This window comes from Falco naumanni, chromosome 7 (assembly GCF_017639655.2).
Source record: "Falco naumanni isolate bFalNau1 chromosome 7, bFalNau1.pat, whole genome shotgun sequence".
In the NCBI taxonomy this organism is placed as follows: domain Eukaryota; kingdom Metazoa; phylum Chordata; class Aves; order Falconiformes; family Falconidae; genus Falco; species Falco naumanni.
In genome coordinates, this window is record NC_054060.1 from 42,846,133 (window position 1) to 42,866,330 (window position 20,198).

The 20,198-nt window shown below is 35.8% G+C and overlaps 1 protein-coding gene across 5 annotated transcripts in view; it reads left to right on the forward strand.

The window, feature by feature from the left end:
- RPS6KA5 (ribosomal protein S6 kinase A5) overlaps positions 1-15,781 on the forward strand; it is an 81,601-nt gene extending 65,820 nt beyond the window's left edge. For all 5 annotated transcript variants that reach the window (XM_040600363.1, XM_040600367.1, XM_040600365.1 and 2 more), the window contains 6 exons: positions 1,746-1,839; positions 4,131-4,301; positions 7,694-7,885; positions 8,501-8,660; positions 9,645-9,808; positions 10,763-15,781. In XM_040600363.1, the coding sequence (XP_040456297.1) occupies positions 1,746-1,839; positions 4,131-4,301; positions 7,694-7,885; positions 8,501-8,660; positions 9,645-9,808; positions 10,763-11,002 (1,021 nt within the window). In that variant the 3' untranslated portion in view covers positions 11,003-15,781. The remainder of the gene's footprint in view (positions 1-1,745; positions 1,840-4,130; positions 4,302-7,693; positions 7,886-8,500; positions 8,661-9,644; positions 9,809-10,762) is intronic.
- Positions 15,782-20,198: the final 4,417 nt, after the last annotated feature.

A 20,198-nucleotide genomic window follows, 5' to 3' on the forward strand; every position in this document is an offset into this window, starting at 1 on the left:
AGTATTGACTTTTCCCATAGAATTAAATTTACAGGAATTACGTCCCTACATGTAATTACTCATAGGTTCCTTTGTTCTTTTTCTTCATCTTGGTGGACCAGGCTAAATGAAGGTAAGAAGTGGTCTGTGTACAGAGATTATTTTTTTTAGGATTGCAGGTTGTCAGCAGACTCAGAGCATGTTTATGTAGTACTTAGAGATAGCAGTAAACCCACACTCTGAATGGTTGGACACAAACCAGCCTTGAACAAAACACTGTTAAAACTGTAAATAATACTGCTCTGAGGACCACACTCATAAAAGGAAAAGTGTAATAGGTTTCTAGTAACTTCTTTGCCTCAAAGTCAGGAAGTCCTTCACTCTTATCCATCAAAGGTGCCAGAAAAGCGAATCCTACATCTAGGCAAACCTTTTCATGATAATTATGGTAAAAGCTCAGATCAAGAATTCCTCTGTGGTCTTGCTTTGCTAGTAGTGCTGGACCTGCCTCCATCCAACAATCTGAGATTTATCTATGTGTCTGAAGGCCAGGGAAACAGTGGGGTCCTGTAAAGTTACTGTTTTAGAGCTTCCCAATTGCTTTTCATGATACTGTCTGTTTAAAATCTGAGATGGTAATTATTTACAGAGGGGAAATACTCAGAATAAGTCCACACACAAATTTCAAAGGTTTATGTTCATGATCCTGATCCTTGTTCATCTGTTGCCTAGGTTCACCTTCTGACAGTAGTTTAGGGGGGAAAGACTATCCAAGTCAGATTTTTTTAATTTATTAAGGACCTGAAACCACTTTCAGTGTAAATGATACATTGGCAGAGATGCAGGTGGGACAGCTTAGTTTACCCTTTGATTAGATGAAGCATGCAGAAAATCAGAATTCTCTTACAGAAAAATCTGGTCCTGGTCCTAATGGGGGGCGAATTAAGAATACATGTGGTGAGAGAACTTTTGTCTGTGTTATCCATAAGGCCGTTCTCTGAGTTGGTACAGGATTATCCTTTCTTAGAGAGAGTTTTTGCAAAAATTTTCAGGCATTATTTGCCCAAAATAGATCATCATATGTATTTTATAGAAAAGAAAATATACTGCTCTTTTCCCATTCATGGAGTTTTTATAATGTTCACCATGTTTACTTTTTTGGCTATAGATTTCAGTTCTCAAAAGAGAATTTGTGTGATTATTTTTGCTACAGAGCTAGTCTCTTCTTATCTCTTCCATTTCAGATTTTTACAGTGGCCTATTCAGGGGTTCATTTTTATAACACGTCATATATAGATGATGTTACTTTTTTTTTTTCTCTAGTAGGAACTCATAGTTTCCATACACTTTTGGAAGTACTTATCTCCTATAAGAATGGAAAAGGATTGGGCCAATAATTTGACTTTTAAAGATAAAGCTGAGCTAACCAATATTTGTAGGAACAGAGGTGAAGTCAAATTGCCCTGGACTAAGGGAAAGGTTTAATTTAGATAGAAACTATTCTATAATGTAATTTCAGCTTTTGCTGTAGCAAGTTGCAGTTGCATCAAAAACATTGTTTGATTTGGGTGTGGTTTTTAATTGTCCTGACTTGCAGGGTTTTGTGGAGAGTTTTGTTCAGCTTTGAATATGCTTTTAATTGTCTTTAGAAGGTTGTAATATTAAACAAATCTGGATTGCAAGCAATTAAAAAAGACAGGTGTAACACTTTGAATGTGCAGTTTGCTCAGTAAAATTGGTACAAAATGACTGCTTAATTTTTCCAGAATGGAAGCCAACACCCAGAGGGAAATAACAGCTCTGAAACTCTGCGAAGGACACCCGAATGTAGTGAAGTTACATGAAGTTTATCATGACCAGGTATTTTGAAGAAACTATAATCAGCACTTGCCAAGCACATTGCCACATTTTCCCAAAAAGCTTTTAGGAGTTAACCTAACTAGAGGCAACCTTTTTCCTAGGGCTTTTGTCTAGTCAGTGTAGAATATGAAGTAGAAGTTCTGCATTCAAGAGAACTTGCTGTTACTCTAGCAAATCAAAAAAATATTTAGAAGAATGAGAGTCCTGGATTCTGGTTCTGTCCTTGGTCTACTTTGTTAATCATCGTACAATATTTTGATGGCCCAGTTTATCTATGATACTGAGGTTATTTAATCACCTTTCCTTGGGTTTGTCATGAACCTTAAATTAATATTTGGGAAATAATTTGGAAATAATGCATGTGAAGATTACATACCTAGCATTTTTTCTTACATATTAGTAACTTCGTGGTGATAACAAAGTAGCTTACTAAATTACCAAATGTGAAATTACAGCCTCTGTTTGAAAATATATCACAATCAGATTTAGGGTTTATTTAGAGACCTTAGCTGTCTTTTTCCTTAGTGTATGCAAGCTCCATAGCATGTAATGTAATAAGCCATAATTTGATCTAACTTGGAAGCTGGTCCTGGCTTGAGCAAGGGGTTTGGACCAGATATCCTGCAGAGGTCCCTTCCAACCTGAACTACTCTGTGATTCTAGTCTATAATTTTGTAATAGAACATGGGCTCTCTTGCCTCCCCATGTATCCAAGTCTATCCCCATCATGCTGTTTATACAAGGACCAGCAGAATGTTCATGTGGACCACTTCTAAAATGAGCTGAGAGGATGAAAAATCTGTGCTGTAATCTTTAATAAGGATGTCCTTTTTTTTTGCATTTATGTACATGTGTGTAGAACAAGACACTTTTCACTTTCCTTGGCATAAAATGACTATACTCAGGAATATCTAAAAAAAAAAGTTCTTCAGATAGCTCTACAGCTGAATAGGCTATTCTCAACCAGCCAAACCATTTATTTTTAGTTGCTCCTGGAGCTCCCAGATATTTTCTTCCAGATTACTCATACATAATTTTCTAAACACCAAAACTGATCAAAATTTTCTAGTTTTGTCATTTCTGCAGTTTGTCCTGAAGACAGTCCAATTTCTAGTTTGCTCTGATATCAGTCTAATCAAATTCTGTATTAATACTCCAACCATAGATTATTGGGTTGCAGTCTCTTTTGATGAGCCACAAGTTGTTTTCTAGCAGAGAAAAGTCTCTTCAGCCTTTTCTGCTTTTCTGTCAGCTATTCCTAAGACAAAGAAAATTTGCAGGAGAGGGTATCTTACAGGCACTACTAGCAATGTGAGTAATGGACGCCTTGCTTGTTCTGAGAAGTGTTACCGCTTTCTGTCCACATAGTTCTGCTTCTGTTCCTTTATAGCTAAATACCGTGCACCTTCTGTTCCTGACTGTTTCTTTGAAATTTATTTTTTGACCAATTCCCAGAGCTTTTTTTCTTCACGTGCAAATATTACTATTGGTACTGTCATTTAGGGGAAGGAAACAGTAGAAGCCGTCACATGCCTGCAACCGTTGCCTTTTTGAGAATGCTAACATTGCTTTTCTGTCCTGAAAAGTCTGAAGTTTCTTTAATGGCAAGACATTTGAATTGCAGTTGATTGTGTACTAATGTTGTCTTATAATCAAGGAAGTCACTGCTTATTGATTGTCTTGGAAAAAAACAACCATCTGAACAGCCATTGATTTTTAATAAAAAGATACTTTTTAATGTTTGGGAAGGTGTCTGTTGTGATTCTAATGATAGAGTAGCTTGTTTACTACTCTGTAGGGGATGAAAGCAGAAGAAATTCTAGATAATCTTTGATTTCACAGTAAAGTTTCAGGGTCCTTTTAAAGGATTTGATAATGTAAAATGGCTAACTCCTCCTTGTGCATATTAATAAAAACATATCCTTACATCAGAACAGGCTTAAAAAGCAAAAGTCTAGCTTTTAAAAACACCTTTATTTGTTAGCCTAAAGAGAAAGGCTTTTCATCTCCCCACAGATTTATCCATTTACATGATGGCATTGCGGTTTTGTAAATAAATATGGATGGACATGGGGAAGACATCAACATTCTTCAGTACCACTGAGATTGATGGGGAAAAATGCCATCTCAGATGACAATTTGGTGCTTCTTACTGGCCTTCTGAATTGCTATGAGCAGCAGTTTTATTTCTTCAGACTTTGAGAACCTGCTGGAATAGCCCCTAGTTCCTGAATGAATGTTGTTTGTAATATTAAATTTCTAACATTCCACATTTTTCTTTATTGTTGCAGCTTCACACATTTCTTGTAATGGAATTGCTGAAGGGAGGGGAATTGCTTGAACGTATTCAGAAAAAGAAACATTTCAGTGAGACTGAAGCCAGTCATATTATGCGCAGACTTGTTTCAGCAGTGAGCCATATGCATGATGTAGGAGTAGTCCATAGAGATCTGAAACCTGAGGTATAGTAACTTGCTTGTATGTGTTCAGACATTAAGTTATTTAATATCTGGAATGTGACATATTTCTGTTCCTCCAGCTTTTATTACAGATTTTTCTACTTCTATATGTTTAATAAAATGTTATCGATCTTACTTCTCAAATTCTGTAGATATTTTTCTGTTTGTATGGAAAAGTAACTGATAGTAAACATTTTTAATTTTGTAAGCAATTTACACTGTAACTTGTTCTTTGCCTATTTGGGACAGTTTTTACTAGTGATAAGTATGTATTCTTTGTATGAAACAGTTCAAAAGCAGAGCTAGGTTGCTTGGGTACTTTGTACATTCCACCTTCTGTGTGATATGAATTCCCTCAGTTAGGGCTTCCTTTGGAGTTAGCTACAACACCCTTGTACTGTCTTCTGTCCCAGTTAAACACAAAATGAATGCAACTAATGCAGCCGACTAGTAAAGGTGTGTGATTTGAGTTCAGTGAGTTTAGTGGTTTCCCAAAAGAAACAATTATTTAATAGATATTTTTTCAATAATTGCATGTTCCGGTATTTTTATTGTGTAGCAACGTCTTGCCTTCCAGACAGTTCAGTTTACAGTGGCAAGGTTGACCGCTGGCTTTATTCTGCTTCCTGAAGCCAATATTTGCTCCTTTTTCTTTGCCAGCAATGGGCTTGGATACGTGTTAGTTTTCTTTAGCCCAAGAACAGTGTAGATTGATGTTATTTCATCCAGTGAGGGTGTTATGTTGTATTGGTGATTATAGTCTTTGTACCTCAGGAAATAGCTACTCCTTTTGTATCTGGAGTTTAAAATGATCCACCATTCCTACTGATGTTTCATCCTTTTGTGGCATACTTTCTGGTATGTTACAAACTTACTTATTTTGTAGTAATTCAAATTCAACAGGTAAAAAAGTCTGCTAGGTGTGGATATTAAACTGTTTTTGAAAAGCAGTCCAAAATGTATGTGTTTGAAAACATGTCTGTACTGGACTGTTTGTACTAAACAAAAAATTAAATACAGAGGGGCTATTATGAAATTGTAATAGGTTGGTTGAAAATGTGACTCTCGGAAAAAGTTTCCCTGACATCATCAAGGAAAGCAAGCAGTTTTTGAAACAAGTCTTTTTTTAAAAGGAAAGCCCAGAAATCATCTCTCTTTTCTTATGTTCGTCATTTTAGTCTTACTACAGTCTTGAATATAAAGGCAAGATTCTGTAAAGTAGAGCCTCAACTGTATGGTAAATTAGGCAGTCTTCAATTCAACATAATGTTTCAAGAACAGAAGTCTGGGAAGTCCGAGGAAGGTTTGCAAACAGCTTGCAGAATTCATTGCCTCCACAAAGTTAGACTTAAGCAGGAAGGAGACAGGCTAGTTGTTATTTTGAAAGCTACTGTTTTAGGTTCGGGTGTGAACTTGGTATGGGATATGCAGGTTTCCCAGTATAGATGTGGTTAGAGCACCTTTCTGTAAAAAAGATGTAGGAAATTCTGTTGCTTTTGTAACACTTCCTATCAGATTTGATTGACGTTCAACTTTGACATCTAATGTGATATCAGTAAGTCTATTTTAAAAAGTATGGCTAGTTACATGTCACTAAGGGTGAGGTTTTTTTAATTGCCTGAACTGGAAGACTTTTCTGTTTAAGCAATAGTCATTAGATCACATATATTGCTCTGCAAAATAGACGAAAAGTACTGGATAGAAGGTAGAGAATTCACAGAAATAAAGAATTCACGTAGCATATGTGACCGTATGGAGCCTCTCAGTAGAGGATTTGAGAGCTGTTTCTGTGAAGTGACCATTAATCTGTAAACTGGGTTATAAGGATATTAGAAAAAACATAGCAAGGAAGACATAATATTGTTTATATATCCTTTAAATGTATTTTATGTATAGCTTTAAGTGTGGGGTTTTGTGGAACATGCTTTATTTACCTAATCAACAAAGTAGTCTGAACCCAACTTAGACATTTGAACTACACCTTTATACAACTAATTTCATTTTTGCTTTAAGAAAGGAGGACTTTTTAAACCAGTGGTACTTAAGTTCTTTATTTATTGGTTATATAACATCACCGTAAAAAAACATTATTGTTTTAATCACGTATCCTCATTGTATAAATATTTATTCTGGAATTAGGCTTCCTTCAGATCCATTTTGGCCAACACTTTAATATGGAAAACTGACTTCTAATTGTGCATTAAGCTGTAACAGCAGCAGAGAATGCAAAAATACTGTTTTGTAGCAGCTATTCTCTTTTATCCATAATGAACGCTCTCAGGTTCTCCTTATTAATCTGTGTGCTCCCCTTCTTAATAAGTTTGAAATTAATTTGTGTTGTCATTCACCTTTTGTATTACAAAACTACATAGGGCTATAGTATTTCTTATACTGAGACATTTTCTAGTGTTGCATAGATGAAATGGCAAAGGCAATAGCAAAATTTTGCTCTCTTCTCTCAGAAGTTCAAGGGGGAGTAGAAATGATGGCTTTGGCCAGTTCTTCTAAGACTTGCTTCACTTTTGTATCTTTCTTGACAAATATAAATACTCAGGGAAGAGAACAGATTGTGTTAAATCCGCCAAACTGATAATAACTTGTCTGTCTTCAAGTCCAAGATGGACTTGAAGATTCCATCTGTAAAGCTGGAATTCTTGGGGACTACTGTACCCAAGGTTCTTTCCATTGGTGTAAGGAGCAGGCCATTGGTTTGAGGCTGGACTGCTATGTGGCCTTTCAGTGCTTAAATGCTGTTAGTTCCAGGTCTCTTCCAGAAAGTATATCTGTACTGATTTTGAGATCCATGTCAGACAGCAGTTGGTACAACTACTGAACTACTGGTGCACTTTCTAGTCCACCGTCCTTTGCTTTCAAAATAATTCCTTTGCATTATTGTGCTCATTGCAATACGGCTTCAGTGTGTTACCACTTGAGGACCAAAGACTATTTGGTCACAAGACATGCAACAAGTTACACACACAAGCAAGCTGTCATTCACATCATGCCAGAAGGAAGTGGAAGCTTAGGAAGATTTACCGTTGTTTGAGGAAGAAGGCAACTTTCCATTTATGTTGATGTCTTTGCTTTTTTTCTTGTTAGTGTTCCTTGAACTGTTTTCCCCACTGTTCTCTGCTAAATGCCCGTTTTCATTAGTAATCTCAGACAGAACTATCTTGACTTGTAGATATACAGGAAACAGATAAACACATCACATTTTCTTACAACCCAGAGTACTGTTGTTTCTACTTTTCCATTTTTTTTCTGTCTCCCGGTTCCCCTTTTCTCTAGATAATGGGAAGTTTTCTGTAGTAATAAATGTAGGGGAAGAGTAACTATTAAGTATTATAACCAATTTTCTACCCAGTGCTGGTATAGATTTTGTCTTTGTTTTTCAGAATTTATTATTTACAGATGAAACTGATAATTCAGAAATAAAAATAATTGATTTTGGCTTTGCTCGTTTAAAACCACCTGATAATCAGCCTCTTAAGACTCCATGTTTTACTCTTCATTATGCTGCCCCAGAACTCTTGAATCACAATGGTTATGACGAATCTTGTGATCTGTGGAGTTTGGGTGTCATTTTGGTGAGTGATTGATGTTTTTAATTGTAACTTTACTGTATGTATTTACTTTTTGTTGAAATGTGAAGGGCTTGACGCAATTTCAGATTTGAATTGAGTAGATGCTGAATTCAAGTGAATGCTGAATTCAATTTCTATTCCAAGGTTCCAAAGAAATGTTTTTCAGGGGTGGAGATATTTTTTTTTCCTTCTCCTAAGAAATGAACTAAATTCAACATTTCTGGGAATGGAAAAAATATTTGATACAGTCTGGCTCTTAGAAAGACACACTCTTGTTAGGAGATTTTACAGGCATCCATATAGTCTTCCTACATCTTCAATTCAGAACAGGAATGAGCCTGCATTCTGATTTACAGAAAATTAATTTCAGTAGATATAAATGGGGTAGAAATACCATTGTGTTTTGTTCATAGTTTCTTGAAACACATTCATGTTTTTTTCTAACAAGGATTCCAGAAAGTCTTGTGTATCTTAAGTTTTCTATAGCCTTGAAGTTATGCAAGTCAGAAGTTTTATTGTATAGCACTGGGTGATTCAAGCAACAGCACTCCATGTTTAGTAATATGGTTGCTGATAAATATACTGTGTTTATTAATAGTACTTTTGTTCTCATGACAGTATACAATGCTGTCAGGACAGGTACCATTTCAGTCTCAAGACAAAAGTTTAACATGTACCAGTGCATTGGAAATTATGAAGAAAATAAAAAAGGGAGAATTTTCCTTTGAAGGAGAAGCTTGGAAAAACGTTTCTGAAGAGGCTAAAGAGTTAATTCAAGGTATGTATTCACAAATATTTCACGTACCTTATATTTTTATCTCAAAAGATAGAATTTAGAGAACCATACAGTATCTGGATGCTGTGATCAGCATCAGAGTGCCTAACCCCTGATACAGTAATATTCCACAGCTATGTAATGAATCCCACAATACAATGGATGCATCGGAATGGCATTACAGATTCCTTGTACACCTACCAGGGAGCTTTCTAATGTAGTGAAATGCCAATAGAAAGTTAGTGGGGTTAGAAGTAACTAAAGAGCTTCAGGAAAAGTGAAGTCACCTTTTAAAACATTCAGAAGCATGGTTTTTCTTTTATGTTATTTTCTGCTTTTGTGGAAACAGCAGGTTTATGACATAAATGTTTTAAAAGCTGAGCTTTTGCAGGAAATGAACGTATTAATATCTTTTTTTTTCCTCAGGCTGTTTTTGAATACGTGTACCAAGACTACTGTATTTTTGAGCTGCTTCATTCACATTACCTGTGCTTTGACTCCCCTTAAGCTTTTGAGCATCTAATTATATTTTCAACATGAGATAGACACCGATCTTAATACTACTAAGATGGAGTTCTGAATTTCTTGAGAAGCAGGCTTGTAAGGAATTCTTCTGCCAAAAATGTAGACGTAGCCAGGTTCAGACTTCAGTGAATTGTGCAGAGAATCTGAGTTTTACTCTCTTGGACTTCATCCTAGATAGGTTTTAATTGAAGAAATAATTTGGGGGTTTTGAGTTTGTGTGAAAAGAGATATGAGTTATCAGATAGTTAAATAGCATTTTTTTGCGTTTAATGATTCTTCTGGAGAGGATGATAGTATAACATTGTGCGAGTCTTATCTAGGATAAATATTGGCATACCTATTGTAAATATTGTCATTACTTATCAAAGCAGTGCCTGAGATTTTCTTAAAAAATAATTCCACTTCCTGTTAAAAGAAGATAAAGAGCTCACAGCTTAAGATAATGTAATATATTTCTATTAGGACTTCTAACAGTGGATCCAAACAAAAGAATTAAAATGTCCAGCCTGAGATACAACGAATGGCTTCAGGATGGCAGCCAGCTGTCCTCTAACCCTCTAATGACTCCTGATAACTTAGGCTCTTCTGGAGCTGCAGTGCATACCTATGTCAAAGCCACTTTTCATGTAAGTTCTAAGAACTCTTATGTCATGCTAAAGTTTGTAATGTGTTAGTCTAGGTTTCTGTATGTTTTCTCTTAATTAGAAATGGTTTTGTCCTTAATTCAGTGATTGCTTATAGCTGCAAATTTTTTCCACAATACCTAACATCTGATTGAGTAAAGTGAAAACATGAATGTTGAGGCAAGAATAAATTTCTTGAAAACATTTATACTACTGGGTTTTGGGGACTGAGAGACAGCCGTTCATAGAGTAGCAATTATAAATATTCTGTTTCTTAGAGAATTCCATTGAAAAGTCTTCAAATGTTTATAAAAAGAAGAAATTTTCTATTTAACTTGAGGACAAAAAGTCAAACAGTTACTTATGGTTTAAAAATTGAGGTAAAATTTCTGGGACATACCTAGTTCATGGCTTTAACGTCTTGGATGCTTTATTGTCTTGTTTGTCTACCATTGTATATTTACTGAAAACATTTGAACTGCAACTGTATTATACAAATGTAGTTTGATTCTCATGATTCTTTCTACAGAGAATAAACTGAAATTAAGCTGGTTTATGCTGAAATACTTTCAGACACTTACTACAAGAAGAGAAAATGAAAGGAATTGTTACTTGGGGAGGTCTTGATTAATGCAACATAGTTTGGGCTGGAAGAAAAACTAACTTAACAAAGTGTGAAAATGTAGTCATAAATAGGTTTAAGGCTTAATAACAAATACTTCCAAATTAAATAGAACAAGGAGGGAAGATGTCAATTAATAGTGTTATGTATTGGTTCTTAAATACATGTAAAGTCTAGTAAAGTTATTGTTACAGTTACAATAATAATTGGTATGGATCTGCCAAGAGATTACAGTTTATCTTATGACTTAGCATAGAACATTCGTTAAAAGCTATGAGCCATAAAATATCTTAAACCTATTGAAAAACTTAGAATTACCTTTTATTTTTAAACAGGCCTTTAACAAGTACAAAAGGGAAGGATTTTGTCTCCAGAATGTTGACAAGGCACCTCTTGCAAAGAGAAGGAAAATGAAAAAAACAAGTACAAGCACAGAGACACGTAGCAGCTCCAGTGAAAGTTCACATTCTTCTTCCTCTCATTCTCATGGAAAAACTACACCTACAAAGACACTGCAGCCAACAAACCCTACAGACAGCAATAATCCAGAAACCATCTTCCAGTTCTCTGACTGAAAAGCAAAGAATATCCTGTCTTGAAGATTTAAGTGGTTATAAACTTGGTAGTACCTATGTTGTCTTCTTCTCACCCTTCTTCCCTGTGGCTTGCAGGCTACAGGAATATGTTGCTTTAAAAATATATTTCAATCATAACTTTTTAGCTTTGTATTTCAATACATTTCTTTTTAGCATTAGGTTTGATATCACTGGATATGGTATAATACTATTATACAGTCAATATTGTATTCTCTTAGGGCTAAATGACTAGTGTGCAGTTAAGCTCAAGGTAAGGAGCTATGCTGCTTGTGGTACAGTTTGGAGGAAGACCATTTCTCAGTGTCAGAATCTTCCTCCCAGTTTCTTCCCCACTGTTCAAAGAAAGGAAGGCTCTGTAACATGTATAGAACACTTCGGTCTTCTGCTTTTTCCCAGCTCTGTGAAGAGTGTCATGGAATTTGATTCTTTGTGCATGTAAAATCATTGGTACAATGCACCAAAGCAGTATAGTACTTTAAGGCCTTTTAAATCTGTGGTTACATTCAATCCCATTTATTTGAATTTTAAGAGCAAAAGGAAGCATTTATGGAGCTCTTACATTATTTTAAAAAGTAACTCCATAGATCTTTTTCTAAACAACCAGGAATATCAGTTTTGCTTTTTCTTTATTTATTTAATTTTTTAAAAACGTATAGGGTAAAAGATATCTGATAAGGTGAGGTGTCTAGTACTGTGATACAGTAATTTTTATTTCTACTTTTTGACGTTATTAACTTTTAAAATGTTTTAAAGATTCTAAAATGCAATGCTATAAGAGAATGAAATATCATATTGAATGCTTTGGAAAATGGTCACATGTTAAAATATCTATTTCAAGAATTAATTATAATTTATATTTTCTTTTTATATTTACACAATAACTTTAAAATACTAAGATTTTTTTAAAGGTGAAAGTACTCCAGTTTCAACATTTGTTATTATAGGGTCCACACAAAATGTATACCAAGTTATTTGAATTTTGCATTGTGCAAATATGGCAGTTTAATAGTGACTGTAAAATATTAGAATGTTTTCTGTTTTGCACTTTATAGCATCAAAAGGAGATGTTTTATAATAAAGTGCACTCAGATCTCTCTTCCTACAAGGTGCTGAGCACTGTTTTACTGGGTTGAATGACCTGAAATCCACCATATTTGGTGTTTGTGGTCATTGTGAAGGAGAATTCCGTACTTTGCAGGAGTAAATCTCTGTATATTTATATTACCCACCGTTTTCATTCCTTACTTTAAACTGCAAAGCTCTTTCTATCTTGCTTTTACATTGTATATAACAAATACTAGACCTGGGCACCTTGTGTAGTGTAGATGTTAACAACTTATGCACTGGGAATACTAAAGGGAAATTATATTGAACACTGTGCTTCACAACTTGTTCACTGTGATGTTCTACAGTGAAGTATTTCCTACTGTGATAGTATAGTATGTACATAACTGTTTGGAATCATAAATGTGACTTACAGAAACATCAGCATAAACTTTTAAATCAGTATATTTTATAAATTTATGGAGAGCTCTTTTATTGCTCATATTCTGAATGACTAGGGGTAACTTAAGTGCTAAAGATGACTCCAGTTTTGCAAATGCTTACATGTGTAAGTTTCCACTGAAGTCAGCGAGAGTCCTTCTGTAAAGTTAACCACATGCCTAAATTAGTGTGATGGAAGCCTAATTGACTAGGGGGGTTTTGTTAACAGCTTGCTCCTATCTTAAAGTAACCTTAATCCAAACCCTATGCAAAAAAGGTTATAGGAATTGTTTATATCAGTGGTTTTATTTATAGAATTATGTCAGATATCAGTATTGACAAATACAATACATCCATGTTTACAGGGATTGTGTGTATCAAAACAAGGCTTTGAAGCCCAACATGTTTGTTCTGTGTTTCTTTAATATTAATAATGGCATTCTGAGGTTTTGGAATTGCTCTTGTGAAATAGTTTACTACTTTCTTGATGTGAATGTCAACAGTAATTGCAGCATTAATTTCAGGTTGATGTGAATATTGAGATTTGCACTGTTTATGTAGAAGTAGTATATTTAAAGAACAGTATATGTGCTAATAACACAACCAATTCTAAGTGGCCGATGTTAAAATATTGAATAATAATTGTCAATGTAATATATTCAGGTTTGCTTTCTGAATGCTCTCTTTGGAAGTAATCTCAATAGTGAACATGGCTCATTTGTAAAAGAATACTTTCCCTCTCCCCAGTAAACTTGCTGTAAATACAATAAACAATCCAGCATTCAAACTTGTTATGCAGACAGTGCAAGTGAATTGGGAAGCTGAAGAACAGGTTGCTTGTAAAGTTTGCACTTTGAGGAGTTCTTGGAATTTGCTGTCAGGGTGAGGACAACAAAAAGCACTTTTTGGTTTGATTTCATTTAAGTGTAAGAAACTTTTGTATACCAGGTGGATTTGGAATATTGTTACCCAGCTGAAATAACTTCTTAAAGTTACGAACAGACTACAGTTGTTTCCCTCTTGGGAAATTTAAACTGTTGCTTTACAAACTGATGAAACAGGAAAAAGAATGCTTGCATAAGATACTAAATGCTAGAGATAATGGCTGTGTTTTCAGAGTGTTTTCCACACAGGTTTTAAGAGACTGTTATGAGACTGAAATAATTAGAATACATCACTTGTATCAAAGACAACTTTTATATATGAGTATTTCTGTGTCCTCTTTGTGCTCTAACAGTAGTTATTAAATAAAAATTTTAAAACAGGGTAACTCTTTTGGGCAAGGGTGAGTACATTTAGGTATCACCTTGCATTTGCTTTGAACCAGTTACCTGGGGTAGCTGAAATGTTTATCACCTCTGACTTCCTGCTGCCTCCAGGTAACAGCTCTTGAGATGTGTTTGACACTAAGCCCTTTGAATTTTTAGATTAGCATCTTTACATAAACAACTGTGGATCTCCATTTACATTGATAAAATGGATTTGCAAACTAGGCCACTCAAGAGCAGGTTCACTTCTTGTTCAAATATTCCTGCAGGAGACTAGTTACTCTTGGCAGAATTATGTTGTTTTAGCTTAATCTGTTGCCTAGCCTGGCACTCTAGGTCATAGAAAGACCACGGGCCAAACATCTAATACTTGTATCACTGTTTCAAAACAAAGTGTACAAGCCAGTCTTCATTACTACTATACATACTTTATACTGCCTTGGTAAAGAGGTGTTAGACTGTGAATTATGTTTATACTCAGATGGTTTCCTTCACAGTGCTGCTATGCATAAAATAACTTTAATGTGTAGTAGGGATATCTCTCTACTGTCAGAAATGTAATGCAGTCAGCAATATTGTGAGCAGATTTGTTTAAAAAATCAAATTTCATATCAGTAAAGATTTAGATAACTAGTGTAGTCATTAATTTAATCTTTAAAGTACTGAATATTCTGTAAAACTATTTCTGTGATACTTTAAGAAACACAAATATTAGTAATTAAGAGGTAATTCTAAAGGATTTAGAGAAGTACAAAGGAAGTAACATGACTTACTGTTCCTCTGACTTAGTGAAATTTCTAAGAAAGCAGCTGAAGTATTTATTGTTAATGGAATGATCAGTGCATTTGGTGTATGTATGGTTTACGGCTACAAAAAAAAACCCACCCTTGAAAATGCTTTATTAAACAGTCTAGGGGGGTTAACACAAAAATACAATATTGCATCAGAATAGATTGTTTGTTCAAGTTGATACTGCTGATGTACATATTTTCTTAGCCCTTTTCCATGGCTACTTTTCTGAACAAGGTAACAATTCCTGTACAGCCATGTTCCCTAGGACTCATCCAGGAACAGAGTAAATTCTTGGCAGAAAGCACTCACAGAATGATGATGTGTGTTGTTTGGTTGTGTTAAGTGTTACACAAGTGTCTTACCTTTTTAATATGTGCATGTATTATGTGCATGTATGTAGATACACACTGTATTGCATGTATAGGCCTCAGTTTAAAGTAATAGGCCTTGTTTAAGAGAACCTGCTTAAAAATGAGTTCTCAACTCACACAGATTCAGAGGACCAGACAAGGGGGCTACCACAGAAGAGGAAGAAAGTTACTGCAAGTCAGAAATGAGAGGCTTCTGGGAAGATGTTTTCAAGGGTAAATTTCTCCCCTTGCTAGCTCCCTGTGTGTGTAATATTCACCAACACTGAATTGCAAGTTTTCTTGCCAGTTGCCCTGCATAAATACATTTCCTAACTCTGCAGGTCTGTGAGAGTGTGTGTGTGTGTCTACACACATGTGTATCTTTATATGACATTTTGGTCTTCAGTTGGAATTTTTTGTTATTCCTCAAGTATAGTTCCAGGTGTTTTTACCAAGTTTGGTGGTCTTCATTCTTTACCCCCATATCTAACAGTTTTTCTCAGCACTAATTTTTACATTGCACAATGTGACATTGCCTTTCTTCAGTCAAGGTAGTTGACTGAATATTCTGGATTGAGAGAACAGGAAATAACATGGCTGTTTCTGCTGTAAAGAGATAAACCTGCTTTGATCTTTGTCTACCTATGAGAAATGCTTATCAGTTTACTCCTTTGACCCACAGGGCATTGGATCCTATAAAAAATGAGAAATGCAGAGCTGTTTGCTAGCTCTTGCCTGACATCCCGCATTTCTATATACCACTTGTTCAATAAATTCTAGATGTTCAGTACACCTATGTAGAAAAGAAAACTTAGGATGATTCCTGTAGTCTGCACTAGTAAATAAAGTGATGCTTTCAATTACACAGACAAACTGGAGCAGTCTTGTTTGTTGTGCCCTGAAGCAGCAAGAGCAGAGAGATGTAGAAACCCCATGTATTTTGACAGCCTTCGTGTTCTGTGTGATAGAAGGGGAAGTCTGCAGCTACCTGGGAATCAATGGTAAGTATTTAGTCAGGCAAGATGGTAGGGCCGGTCTGACAGCTTACTGTCACTCACAGAGCCATTCCTGATCCTTTCTTCTGGCCACGTGCTCTACCCTTTTCTTGTTTCTGGTGTTTGTATCATCTCTCAGCCAGCAGAGACAGGGGAAAATAAGTGGCCTGTTAACTTGTTTAAGGCATTTTGGTTAACACTGGATTAATTGCTTTCATAGTTAATCCAAACTAATAGTAGTAATGAAGCATTGCAAAACCTAATATGTTATAATGGTGTCATTCTTGAAAACTAATACTTTTATTCAGAGGTAGAAAGGAATCCATACTATTTACACATAAAATCACTTTTTAAAATTGGCAACCAATCTGGCTGTATTCACAAAATCCGTGCAGAAGTCTGCTAACTTCCTTTTGAAATGCCAATAATAAAGCAGAGAAAAATAGAAATTTTTCAGTCGCTCAGGAACTGCTCAAAAACCTATCAGGAAATTGCAAACCAATTGCAGACTTGCTGCATTTTTCTCAATAGATATTTGTCAACAAATCAAGCTTCAGGTCTTAAAATTGGCATCTCATTTATGTTGATTGGACTTTCCTTGGGGTTTTTGCATAGTTGTATTAGTATGATTGTGATCAACTGTTCATTTTCATAAGTGAGAGAAAATCTAAGGATTTAGGCTAAGGCCAGGTGAATAACCAAAAGTCATCTGCTGGGAAAGGTAACTACTATCTAGTTTAAAATATATGTACGTATTACCGATCCTTGCTGATATAACTACATTTAATCAAGTATATTTTACCTCAGTTTTGTGTGAGATTGTGTGACACATACAGCTATGTTAAAAAAGCTTTCAAGTGTAAACTAGTTTATGGAATTATGGCAAAGTGAGAAGAAAGGGGGGGAAGTTGTATTTGAAGACAGTGATGCAGAGGGGACAATGCTCAAAGTTTGTCTCCAAGTTATGGTGACAGAGGTGACTAAGCGATAGTATCATTGTCTGTAGAAGCTTACTCATTAATAACAGTATGTATCCCTTTTCCTTCAAAATGAATATAAAGTGGAGGAGAGAAACTAATTCACAAAAGCAGCAAGTAGCTCAAAGCTTTTCTCAGATGACTCCTTAATGAGTTCTCATCCTTTAAATACTGTAGCTCTGGTGTACATAATAGTTATTCTGTTGAAGCTATGCCTACTTAAGGGAACAGGATCTCACTGTCTGGTGATGTGTTCATTGTACAGCGATTGTACAAATTAGAACTCAAAATGCTCTATTCCTGGTGCTTTTAAGTTCAAGCGTTAATATTATTCTACTTAATGTGTATCGCCACGTGTCAGTCCATCTGTATGCAGCCCTGGCAGATCACTTAGTTCAATTTTAAACCTGTCAGATTAAAAGGAAAACTTAAACAGTGAAGTGAGAACAGGCCTTTAATCTTAACCTACATCTGGTTTACAAAAATGAATAAAAGCTTGGCATTGGCTTTCAAGCTTGACAGCCTTATCATTAAGATGTTACTGCAGCAAATTCTGATGCTTACAGATATCTTTACTGTACTGATCTCTTCCACTTGTAGAGAAAGAAACCTGCAAAATTACTTATCTTTTGCTAGAGTCCCAGCAGAAGAGATCATCTGTAATTTCTGCCTTACCTCTGTAGCTAGAAATGGCAAGCTAGAAAGGCAAGAAATGAATTGGTGACAGATTCTGACAGCTGGTTATAAAGGAGAAGGCTGTGGTAATTTGCAGTAAGTGAAACGGTGCATGCTGTTTCTTGTGTCAGTGTGCAGAGATGGGGGAGAGGACAAAAAACAGGAAGAAGGGAATGCTGAGGGCTTTGTCACACCATAATGTACAGGACATCCCGGCTGCAAACCATTGCTTTTTAAGAAGTAACGGTCTCTGCATTTAATCTAAAATATTGAAGAAATTTAGTTTTAAATATTTAAGAAAAAAACCCAAACCAACAGATTAATCAGCTTTTTTCTTGGAGGGAAATAGTGCCATTTTCAAATGGTAAAGGCAGCAACACGGACACTGATTTCCCTAATTCACTATATGCCAGTTATCAACAGATTACAGTGAAGTTTTCTTTTTGACAAGTATGCACTTCTCTAAAATTCTGAATTACATCAACAAAGTGCAAAACCTTGTGGTAGAAGTTTACCAAACAGCAAGGTAAGTAATTGCAATGGTTTATTTTACCCAATATCGGAATATTCAGAAAATTAATGGGGATAGGTTCTGATTTTGAAAGAGCTGGAAGAGAGGATGATCTTGTGAATGCAGTGGTGGAAGAAATACAAGAAAGCTTGTTTTCTGGAAGATGCTCAGAACTCGTCAAAGATTTGTGGAAGCAGTTGTCAGCTGAACGCTCCTCTCTAGAGCTGTTAAAGCCTAACCGTGCTGATCTGGAGGATGGTAGGCCCAGCCTTTGATAGCCAGTCCTGTTACAGCTACAGGTTTATGAAAATCTATTGTCAAGGCTTCTGTCTTGGAGATATTTTCACTTGTTTGTAAGTCTTGCTAACCACCATGGAATAGACAGTGTTTGGCAAATCGGGTTCTTCAGCTGTGTTGGAATGGTAGCTACAATGATGGTTTTGATCTTCAATCAGCCCATTTTTTTCTTCAGGCCATGGTGTTGAGAAATAAATATTTTTTTGTTGCCCTAAATTGTGTGGTTAGTCACTGTGGTGGCTTCAAAGTTAATGCAAAGCAATCTAGAGAAGTACATCATGTCGTTATTAAGGAGTCAACCTTGGTTTCCCTTAAGATAGTCTTGCCAAACCTGTGCGCAGTGCAGAGCAGCAGCGTGGCTATTCCCTTTGGACAGCTAGTGGTCTGCAGGTCCATTGTTTCCACACAGGTTTTAAGAAAAAAAAAAAAGGCTGAACATCTGAATGCTAGGCAGATAATACTTGGCTGAAGGCAGTTTTGTAGGTAATAACCAAGGATGTTTGTGGCAGTAGGGAGAAGTATCTGAACAAGTCTCTAAGATAGACTGTGGTAGTGTTTGAGCTATTACTGATCTCCAGCACTGTCAGGAGCTTGGTTTTGCAGAAAAATGTGTGAGTATGCCTGTATGTTTAAGTCCTGATGTGTAATGCTATCAGTATACCTGAAGAGTCCTGCATTCTTCTAGCATGCATTTGGGTTAATTAGGTTATGCAGACTCTGGGTTTTTTTTAAATCATTATTATTTATTTTTACTCCCCGTGTTGTATACTTCTGTTCCTTTCCTAAGCTTTCTATGTTAACCCTTGTAGCTCTTTAATTTCTCTAGTCTTTCTGCTTGCCCTGAAAGGCAATTGCATGGAGCTTTCTGCCCTTAAAGAACTGTAGATTCAAATGTCCAATACATAGAAGGAATAAAAATATGAAGGAAGGCTGTGACAAACATTTCCCTTTATCAGAAGTGTAGAAATTGCTAGATTAAAATACAGTGGTCAGTGAAGCGGTATCTTACTCTTCAGACAACTGTTATATTTGATAAACAGAATGAATAGTGTTAGAATTACAAAAAGAACCATTTTAAAATTATCCCCAAAAACTTTTTTTGGAGAAAGAGTGCAAATCAAAAGGTACAAACTCAAATAGCACCTGCAAACTTGGATTTAAACATACTCTGAATCACTGGTGTCAGATCTGGCTGACTGGTTTGCCTTTTGCACTTTGAAGTAGGGTTAGGTCAGAAGCATGCAGGAGAAATCTGCTTTGTCCTACCGATGTGAAACTTCAGATTTTCAAGAACATGTACTTGGACCCAGCAGTAGCACTAAGACGCTGAAAGCTGACAGTTACTCTCCAGAAACTTTGCTCATGAATCATCTTTGTGAATTGAAGATGGATAAAGCCCACAGGACAGTAGTTCACATCCATCCCAACCAACTGTAGCCACAGTAACATTACTGCTTTCTACTTCAGTTTTTATCAAGCAGCTAAACAAATCACAGATGTTCTGGTTTTACCTGGTCTGTGCTGATAGGTAGAATGATCTCCAGGGCAGTGAAGCAGACTGGAAATGATCTGTTCTGTGGTTTGAGGCAAATGCTAGACCTTTTGGAGACTTGTTCCTGTTCCTGTATTTTAAATAAACTGCAGCTCAGTCCTAACCTTCCGTGGAAACATCTAGTTGAACTTTTCACAAAAAGGAGTTATGATGTAGAGTACGTGAAGAGGAAAAAATTTGATTTCTGGACAATCTCAAAGAAAGAAGCAGAACTTGTCTTTCTGCTAATGAAAGGAAGTGTTAGGCAATAGAGTTCTGAAAGGTTGAGTAGGG